A 10,438-nucleotide genomic window follows, 5' to 3' on the forward strand; every position below is an offset into this window, starting at 1 on the left:
TGACCTGAAGTAAAATAATCAGAAAAACAGCTGTTGCTTTGGCACACATCACCTAGCTTAACCACAAACATTAAATCCTTGTAAATATTATTGTAACAGTGGTGCATTGCAGCTTTCCTAAAATGTGAAACTATAGGTTGATAAGTGGGAAATTAAAACCTGATGGAGGAACTGGAAAGATATATTAATGGAATAATATTACTGGTACATAAAAACTAATTTCTTGAAAGACTTAACTTGCTGATGGTACTCAGCATTTCCACAGCTTCAGTGTAATTCATTAACTTGGGGATTCTAATGTTTTATTGACCTATTTGAAGTGAGATAAGCTTGGTTTAATTTAGTCTGAATCAAGCCTTCTCTTCCAATTTTCCACTTCATCATCATCAGTGACAAGTCATTTTTTATGGTGCCTCTGAACTTCCTTTGTAATAGGCAAGTTTTAGCTTAATTTATCAGGCAAGTGCAAAATCCATTGCAGAAAGTTCAAAAGGGCACTATTCTTTTAATAGGTGGATGCCATATGGAATAAAAGACAGCCTTAATTGGAGTAAATAATATAATATAATATTGATACATACTCTTACACAAGATTACAAATAACAGGATGTCCTGATGAAAATTACTGTTCTAGAGTTTGATTGTGAATAGATAAATTCCATGAAAAATGATGTCATGTTTGATCAAATTAGATTCCATGAGTTGAATGGGGAACATTCAACTTTTCCAATGTAGTGCACTTTTTATTTTAAGGATGTAGATAACAGGGGTAGCTATCTTCTAAACCGACCAAGATATACCAACATGTTACATATCAATAGAAAGCTTATTTCAACAGCTTTTCATTTCATATCCTTATTTTATTATGTAATCGTTATGTAATGAGATATAATGCTTAATAGGGGTACTCAACATGATCTTTACACCTTAAAAACTAGAAGTCCACTACAAATGGACATGTGTAGACAGCTTGACTCGTGAGCCCTCATTGGGATCAACAAGAATGCGCCTCAAATTAGCGATATGTGTTAAATTAGCAGAGATATCAAAATAAACCTGGTTTCCAGTTCAACGAGACCCCCTTGCCTAACTAAAGCACGCGTAAGTTGAAAACGGAGCTGATGTTATGAAATCCCAGACACATGATTTCAGACAAACCTTAGATCTAACGAATGAATGCCAGTTTTCATCGGTTGAGAGTTCTAATTAATTTTGACACTGGTCTAAATGGTTCTCTTGAAGCCATAAACTGAAGCTGAGAAATCAGCCTTTTAGTGCTCCCCGGAGATTCCAACGTTATATAATCAGTGAGCTGCATTGGCAAGCTGAGAAATTTAGTTATTTATACTGGTTCAGCCCTCTACTCACTGCCTATGTAACTGTCACTATGTCTTTCATCCATTTTTAACATATTATTGAACATTTTCAACCGGAGGCCCCCTCCATGCATTGACAGCAGCCACCATGTTAGTCGTGACGTCAGCCTTCTTCACCACGTGACACCTAGGGGGAGTGCCTTTGCCCATATACGTCTCATCTATATGTCTGCTTTTTAAAGCTTTAATAGATCATCAGAATTAAGTTCACTGATAAATTCAAAATGAAAAGTATTGTTTGGCAAGTGAAAGCGGGATGTTACTCACAGAATGTGAAAGGCTTAGCAGCAATCTAGTACGGGAAATATACAGCTGCACAGTGAAGCTGCCAATCAAACACATATATGGACAAGTGTGACCTACTTAAAAACTCAGACACGCTACCACAGGGGTAAATCAGCAATTAGGCTAAAATTACGGGTTTATGTGTAAACTTCCATTATGTTAAGATATGCTGATATGTAGTTGATATTTCATCTATCTAATACTGACAAATTCAGAAAAACACCCAAATTTTACTGTTTTACTGTTAATTACTACCTTAAATCATATTTGGAGCTTGAAATAAAAAAAAGATTCTGGTAAATATTAAACAAATGATAAAGTATAGTTTGATTAAAAATCACTAAGACAGACCTGACCGATCCATCTTATCATTGTGTGAACATGACCAGAGTAAACAGAGTCTCTCCAGGTGTATACACACACTGTGTGCTTAACAGGCAGGGAGAGGAATTTTCAGCCATGCCTTTTCCAAGTACTGGATCTATACCAGGCATGAGTCACCTACACTGCTGTGATGAATACATGTAACCACAGAGGCTTTTATATGTCTGGGTTGGTTTTGCTGTTCTCTTTGTAACTGCTGTGATATCATCATATACACATGGAGGAGGACGTTGTAAGTCTGCTTTTTAATTTTTTTGTTGTTACTTTATTAATTCTAGGACTTCATCAGCTTCTTCTGTGTTTAGTTTGTATATTTAATTAAATTGTTTTCTGTTAAATGCTTAGACTCGCGCTCTCTCTCTCTCTCTCTCTCTCTCTGTTCATATGTCTGTTTGTTTGAGAAGTTCATCAGGGGCCATCAAATATATACACATCTGTGCATATCAACCTGTTTCTCCTTTATAGCCAGTAATTTATGTACCAGGCTCATTCATTCCTACATCAACACATGTTCCCCCCCCCAGACTGCAACTTGGCAGTACTAAGTACATGCATATGATGACTAAACTGGTCCATGCATATTGCATATATATACATATGTATATATATATAGTTGTACTGTATAACATGTATCAGCCAGTACATGATTTACCTGTCCAAATATTTCACGCAGACCTCTTGGTGTGTATGTGTGAGTGTGTCATAATGTATGGTTCTGATCTCAAGGTTGATAATATACTGGGTACCTACATGTAGGTTACATAAAAATTAGGGTTTTAACCTGCCTTGTCCTCAATTCTGTATGATTTCAGTAGGAGATATAAAGGAGAAATTTAAGTATCTGCTGAGACTAATTTAAATGATGGAAATCATAACGTGAAGTAGGGGGTTATCTTCTTCATTGTGTTTGATGCCCTTTACTGATAGTATTATCTTTGTATATTATGAAACAATTTAACTTAATTAACTGCATTTCCAGAAATCTTGTGAAATTAATAGACCGACAACTTTAGCAATGTCCACCTGTGAAGAAAGAGGTGCTCTCAGTGGTATGTTTTATTTACATTTATAATTTCTTTTTGTTTTCCAATTTTCTTTATTTCTGTTTATAGTTGAAGCATTCATTTAAACTTTGATTTTTATTATTTGCCGATTTATCAGTTTCAGTTGTTATATTCTGAAGAGTTTTCAGTATTATTGTCATTCACTTAAATTTCTTTCGTCATATATATTAACAAATTCTAAGTATGTCCAATGGGCAAATTAATGTAACTTATTAAAAATTTTACATGATAAATGATAATAAATATATGCAATACATATTTCTTATGAAAACAGATTGCAGTGATTAATGCCTGACATTTCATTGAAGGGTTTGGAAATCCACTCTGTACTCCTAGAGGGGAGGAAAACACATCCCCTGGGCCAACAGGAGTGTCACCAGAGTCACAAGAACTGTCACCAAGGTCCCAAGAAAGACTAAGGCAGCTTAAAATAGATTTGTCACAAGGGAAAGGTGTGTCAGTGTTTTACGTGATAGCTTTGGACCCAGTGTTGGACAGTTTGGTACTATAGTAGCCTGATAGTGAAGTTTTAAAAAAAAATTTTTTTGATTATCAGTATCATATGATTAATCACATTTTAATATACCTTGCAATACATATCAGTATGGAATTCCCTGATACTAATTAATATTGTTATAGTAATGATATTTGGAGGCATTTAATTGGAATTTAGATCATAATTGAATAAAACTATTCACTTGGATTTGATAATGATTAATCTAATTAAGTTTCTGCAAAACAGTAATTCTACAAAGTGCTGCATTTCAAAAACAGGTTCATTATTTATCATTACATACAATATATCTTGATTTTCAGCTAAACTTGAATATGACAAGAATAACAAAGTCCACGTGAATTACTGTGATGATAAATCTGGCCAATTCAAGTATGTCATATGATTTGTAGGACACATATTCAAGACTATTTTAATTGTTAATTAATAAAGTTTTACATAAACTTTGAAAGATGTACAAATCATGTCTTCATTTGTTTTCTTAATGAACCAAGAAATTGATTGTAGCTAATAAATTCAAATTGGTATGCCATCAATGCTCATACATTTATAAATAATGTTTCTCAATCAGCTCTAATTTTCAAAATATTCATTTGAAGAATGAAAGATATTGGCAAAGTATTAGAAACTGACCAGGAAAATAAAGAAGAGGTGTTGAATCGTGTAATGCAGGTCATTGAGTTCATGAAATCCCAAAATGCACCACAGGGTGTGGCTTTAAACTCTGCAAAGGTACGAGTAACAGGGAAGAATATGAAAAAGGCTTATATATCTTATTTGAATTATTTCTTGTGATTTAACAACATATTTTTGATATAATGTAAAGACTCATTTTCAAGATTGTCATATTGGCAGGTAATTCCTGATCTCAATCTTACTCTATATTAATTATTAGCTTTCATTATGGAATATCTTTTTGTAAGTCATAATAGAAAACAATGTTTTGTATGGACAATGTTTATGCATAATTGTTTAACAAACTCTGCTGACCTAGCTATCATCCCTAATCAAAATAAGTGAAAAATAAAAATAAAAATGCCAGTCTAGCTAATACTTAAATATTTTAGACTAAACCACAGTATGGATACTATGAAAAAGGTCAGCATTATACAATGAACATGGATCAAATTTTGGGAGGAGGAGTACATGGGAAAGTTGTTATGGTCTATGATGAAAAAACTGAAGAAAAGTCAGCCTTTAAAAAGGTATGTTTTAAAAAGATGTAATTTTAGTCCTAAAATGCTGCAGATTTTGAGTGTTTGATGCTAATATATATGTTGATTTATTCGTTGAAATTTCAATGGGAATCTGTTAAATTGTTTAATTTTACTCAATGCACTTAGTATGTCGTGTAAGTTGATGAATGGGGAAAAGCTGCTGCTCTTACTTACTAGTTATTTCTTTTTCTTTTCTTTACATTTTATATTATTTAATATCTCAGGTAATGTTACTAGACTTCAGGGAGGAGGAGATAAGAGCTTGGGTGGCTATGGAAGATAATCCACATTTTCCAGAGCTGTACATGCTAAAAGTAGAGGGAGATAAAGTATTATTATTCATGGAACCCTTACAGCCAAGTAAGCCTTTACAGTTGTTTTAAAATCTTTGAACATACATATATAGATATTGAACTACAAATATATCCAACTATGAAGGGTGTGCATACACATATCATGAAATTTAATTAAAATATATCAATTTTTTTTACTGTATTAATTTGTTTAATTATTTGTTTATTTATCTTAGAAATAACTTTGACTGAAGTCATAGACCAGTATTTTTCCCAGCTTCAACAACAAGGTCCAGCAGCCCAGTGGTCATTTTCCATCTTTGTGGTCAAAGGTCTACTTGAAGCCATCCAAGCACTTCATGAAAAGGGGTACACACACAATGATCTTCACAGTGAGTTACAAAAACTTAGATAAAGCTGACAGTGAAAGTCACTGGAATATCTACCAGTAGAATGTGCCAATTAAAACCAAATAAATGTGTCAGATATCTAGTTCACGCAGTTAGCCATTGGACTTCCTGTCTACACACAAATTGTACATGTACATGTATGTACAGTGTATTTCAAGGAATGGTCACAGTTATTGCCTTAAGAGGCATTAAACAGGATTTTGAAATGAAAAAATGAACATGACTGTATTGGTTTTGAAACTCAAGCATGTAACAGACTACGTTATATCATTTAAGAGAGTTATATATGTGTATCTTTGACTTACATGTGTAAAAGCACAGACTGTACTAATTACATTTAAGACAGCTTAATTCCCATGCCTTTTTTTATTTGCAATTTATAGACACTTCTGCAACAATACATTAATTTCTATTATATTGATTACTTTTATATTTTTGCAGCTGGTAATATTCTCCTTGAAGACACCAAGTCTAGTATGGAAGTCAAGGTTGTTGACCTTGGCCTTGCTGAGGTCATTCCTAATCCACTGACAGTGACCAGCAAGGCCAAGGTCACAGATGACCTGTGGAACATCCTGAGAACTTTCATTGCACTTTGTGCTGGGTATACATTTGAATCCACTTATGACATGACAAAACACTGGAGAGATGCATTACATTATGTAAGTTCATTATGTTGAAAGACAATGCATGGGTTTGCACAAATTGGCATTAATTCATTCTTGGTTTAGAAACATTTTGACAAGAAACATCTTTGCACCTCGAAATGATTGCATGCATTGAATCTTTTCTAATTCACTATTCTTTTTTTAATCACTGCAAAAAAATCTTATAAAAAAAAAAAAAAACCTTTTTGCTCTTACAGAGTTGGTGGGAAGGGGGGCTCAAAAATTAAATGACCTTTTTACAATGGCATAGAACTTAGATCAAATGTTCATTCTGTTCAAAATATTAATTAACCTTAACCTGAACTTCTTTATATATTTTCAAGGTTGATGAATCATTTCGTAAAGAATTTGAGGAAATTGTTGCTTTTTGCATTGATGCTGCTTTAAACTTTGCTACGGAGCTTCCAGCTGGAAAACTACTTAATAAATTGAATGAGGCTGGAGACATTGCTGAAGGTGAAATTTTTTTTTTAGATATTTAAGTATCGAATAAATAAGTATTTTGAAACAAGTTTATTCTGCAAGTATACAACACTTTCACCATTAGGCAAAGGCAGAATAGGCACCGGCCTTGTCTATGATTTTCCCAGTTGATTCATTAATTTGTTATTTAGCTGACCCAGTAAGATTGGTCTGAACCCCTACCGTTTGTTCTAAGATTAATTAAAGGGATAATAACTTTTCGTATGAGATCTATATTTCACAAAAACATTTTTCAGAAAAAAAAACAAGGACTAACTTTGAATGTAAAAATGGATTCATTAACCATTGGTAAGTATGGGAAAATTGTTGTTTACTCCAGGGAAATTCATTTTTTGGCCAAAACATAGTTATTATCCCTTTTATAACCTTATTCTGTATACCATCAAATGGCTCTCTTTCCCCCTCTTTCTTTCTTTCTCTCTCTCTCTCTCTCTCTCTCTCTCTCTCTCTCTCTCTTTGTCATTTTGTGTCTGGTCTTATTTTAAAATTCAGGAAATTATATTAACATTTTATTTCAGACCTGAAAGATTGCATGAGTGTTTTGAAAGGTATCTTCTTTAGTGATGGTTTCATGCCAATTCACCCAGATCAGACAGACAAGGTAATTTTCACTACATTAATGTAATATAAAAAATAAGATAAGAAAATTGTCATTTTTTAAATGTAGTTATTTTTGATCAAGGCAATGTGTAGTCTATTAGTTCAAGTTTTTAACCAAACCAAATATTTGAATTCTGTTTTCAAGGAAATAAAATGCAGATTTTTATCTGCTGTTTGAATAGAAGAATTGATCTAAAAAATCTTCAACACACAGTGTTTGAATTCATCTATTTATAATTACACCTACTGGTATCTTTAACAATTTTCTGATTTTTCACTTAGACGACTGCAGAACCCCAGGCTGTCTTTGGGGTCAATGACACACTGAGCAAGGAAGTGCATATGAATTTAACTGAGGAGCAAAAAATCGCAATTGAAAAGCTTTTCAAGCAAAAAGGATGGTCAAGTCCGGTAATTTACCTTTTTAAATTATTTATGATATGTAAGTCGTGAAAATTTTGACATTTGACCCCACAGAAAGATGTTGTTGTTTAAATGCGCAAAATCTGTCCACCCTGTGACTTTGAAATTCCCCCTCTATAATGCTATGCCTGTATCATCCTAGATCTATGTTAAAAAAAGAAATTTTGTTTACCATCCCTGTTTACAGAGAATTGCCATTTGTTAACCAACTTATCAATTTTGTATGACCTTATGGTATATTAGCTACTACATATTTATCAGTAACTCATGTTTTATTTTAAAATTTCTGATAGGAAATATAGAAAACATCTCAAATTACAGCTTCATTTCTGACCTTTTAATTTTCAGATTAAATGTGAAGAATCAAGTGTCCTGGAAAGAAATTTCAATAAGATGGATCTTTTGGAAACGGTAAAAGCCTTCAATTGTACAGCTTTAATTGATGGCAGCAGCCAGAATGAGATATTTCTTTCTCAGCTGGTGGTCGATATATAATCAACTGTGATTGTTGTGTAAACAGCATGTCTAAGCTCATAGATTTGGGGGGAAATTAATACACATTTGATAATATATATTTTTATATGTTGTGAAAACAAAATTACTGAAAAAGAAACAGTTTTGGGTACTTGTCAGGCTAGAGCTCTCCCCCCCCCCCCTCCCTGCATGCACACACACACACACACACACACACAGGTGCTCATATCTTTGAAAATTAATATATGTTTGTATTCCAGGATGGAATAGAAGATACACAGTGTGACAGTTTGGACACTACAGATGGGCACAGTGTAGACCTGACTGACCATAAGGCTGGCAACAGTATGGACCAGAAACCTGCCTATAGGTCTTTAAGAATGACGTATCTGATGGGAAGACTTCATGAGTTAGAGCTCAATCTGTCTCATTAAACTGCAGATATAACAAGGGGGGGGGGGGGGGGGGGTAGTGTTCATATGGGTTACTTTGCAAATTAAAATAAAATTATGCATGAATTTGATTTAGGGCATGCTGCAAAATAGCATTGACAATCTTTTATGCTTTTTTAAAAACTTTTGTGAGAAACAAATGGGTAGTTTTCATGCAGTGCAAGTGTAGAGCTGTCTTAGAGAAACCTGATTGATAAATAGATTAACCTACATGAGTAAGAGTTATGCCTCTCTCATTAAAAAAATAGTATTATAATGTGACCTATGGATTGGCCATATGTTTGTGCCTTGTGATATACCCTTTACTAGGTTACAAGTTATTTATGTATAAAACTGAGTCAGAGCTGTATCTGTCTCCTATAGACCAGTATGAGTGTCTAGATTTACGTCTTTATAATTAGCAATCAAAATTCCATTTTAAAATACAATTTTATATAAGATATGCATAAAGTTTGAAATGGAGTGAAGCAATAACCGCAAGAAATATTGGTGCTATGGTATTTTAACAAATGATATCATATCCATCGGTTTTATAAGCCTGGAATAGTCTTATTATATGGTTCTTCTGATTTATCCAAAATGTTTCAAGAGGTGTTTAAAATATTGCATCTCTGAATCCCTTTATTTATGACTTTGACAAATTGCATTTTAATATTTTTTATAAGCCTTGCTGCTGAAATGGGGATTTCTTTCTCATTTTCTTATATTTCCTACAGGTTTTTGGAAAAAATTTAGAATATTGTTCATTTTTTTCTTTTTTGTTTATTTTGAGATGTGCAATCTGTTTTGAAGATAAAAAATTGGGTTAAATTGTTATTTTGAAAATATGCATATTTATTTTGTTGACAACAGATACAGGTATTTATTTTGTATCAGGATAACTGAGCTTGAATCAAATCATAATGTAACATATCACCCAACTTAATACAATGGTTATCAAAATTTGATCCTGGTGTATGAAAACTGTGAAATTACCGTTGGAAAGCAATAAAACTGAGCTTTTATTTTTACGTAAGTTTACTTTTTACCTTCTTCACATATCGATAACAGAAGTAATCGTATCTGCAACAGAATAAAAAATATTTACCATTATTCTTCATCATAAAGATTGTTGGCATGAATAAAACTGAAGAATAATTGAACTTTTTCCCTCCTCATCATTATAAGACCATTTCATTTAGTAGGTTGATTTGGCCAGCAATTAGTATGTATGTAAGGGCCATTCAAAATTAGATACCTTGCACTATATAGCTTCTGTGCACTCACTCCACGGGAACTTTAGCCAAATGCAATAAGATTAACAGACTAACACAGAGCTGGCGATTATATACGTTGAGAACAAGAGGAGGCATGTGTATCCAGTGGTGGATTTAGAGGGGGGTAAGGGCCCAGGGTCCTGACACCCCCCCCCTTCGGTTTTTGAAAAATGTATCACACCAATTTTCCCCTCTTGAAATTAAAAATTTTAGCTGAATCATAGTTCTAAACAGCACCCAAGGGCAACATTTGGCCTCCAAAACATTTTTGGGGGCCCTTGAGCAGGCCCCGATCCCCACACCAAGGGTGTGATGGTAGGCTTCGCATCCAATGTCTGTCGTTCTGGACCTCCCCCTTCAAATAATCCTGGATCCGCCCCCATTTATCTTTTAATTTGTTTGAGTTTGTGCGCACTAGCTTGTACAACATAACTGGTACTGAACAGCCCCTATTACATTGACTGAATATTTTTAAGTTCCTCTGTGTGACGTGATGTGCCCTCATGATAGGGCTTGCCCCAGGAAATGGACAAATAAGT

At 33.7% G+C, this 10,438-nt stretch overlaps 1 protein-coding gene across 3 annotated transcripts; it reads left to right on the forward strand.

Moving 5' to 3' along the window:
- Positions 1–2,051: 2,051 nt before the first annotated feature.
- Positions 2,052–9,653, forward strand: LOC106176376 (uncharacterized). Of its 3 annotated transcripts, none has more exons than XM_087008713.1 (15): positions 2,052–2,277; positions 3,025–3,094; positions 3,418–3,561; positions 3,926–3,995; positions 4,223–4,355; positions 4,691–4,828; positions 5,065–5,200; positions 5,370–5,525; positions 5,985–6,031; positions 6,095–6,205; positions 6,535–6,667; positions 7,213–7,295; positions 7,577–7,705; positions 8,066–8,128; positions 8,452–9,653. In XM_087008713.1, the coding sequence occupies exons 1-15, from the start codon at positions 2,263–2,265 to the stop codon at positions 8,623–8,625; spliced, it is 1,602 nt and encodes a 533-aa protein (XP_086864839.1). In that variant the 5' UTR covers positions 2,052–2,262; the 3' UTR covers positions 8,626–9,653. The 3 variants fall into 3 exon arrangements, with proteins under 3 accessions (XP_086864839.1, XP_013414191.2, XP_013414190.2); XM_013558737.3 differs by having other exon boundaries at positions 2,053–2,277; positions 5,985–6,025; positions 6,089–6,205; XM_013558736.3 differs by having other exon boundaries at positions 2,054–2,277; positions 5,985–6,205.
- The last annotated feature ends 785 nt before the right edge of the window (positions 9,654–10,438 follow it).

This window comes from Lingula anatina, chromosome 3 (assembly GCF_051362555.1).
Source record: "Lingula anatina isolate TDL-2025a chromosome 3, LinAna3.0, whole genome shotgun sequence".
Taxonomy (NCBI): Eukaryota; Metazoa; Brachiopoda; class Lingulata; order Lingulida; family Lingulidae; genus Lingula; species Lingula anatina.

Excerpts from the sequence above, each read along its gene's own strand:
- LOC106176376 (XM_013558736.3), top strand. Across the intron at positions 4,356-4,690 it reads TGGCTTTAAACTCTGCAAAG|ACTAAACCACAGTATGGATA; the intron begins GTACGAGTAACA and ends TAAATATTTTAG. Across the intron at positions 5,526-5,984 it reads CACACACAATGATCTTCACA|CTGGTAATATTCTCCTTGAA; the intron begins GTGAGTTACAAA and ends ATATTTTTGCAG.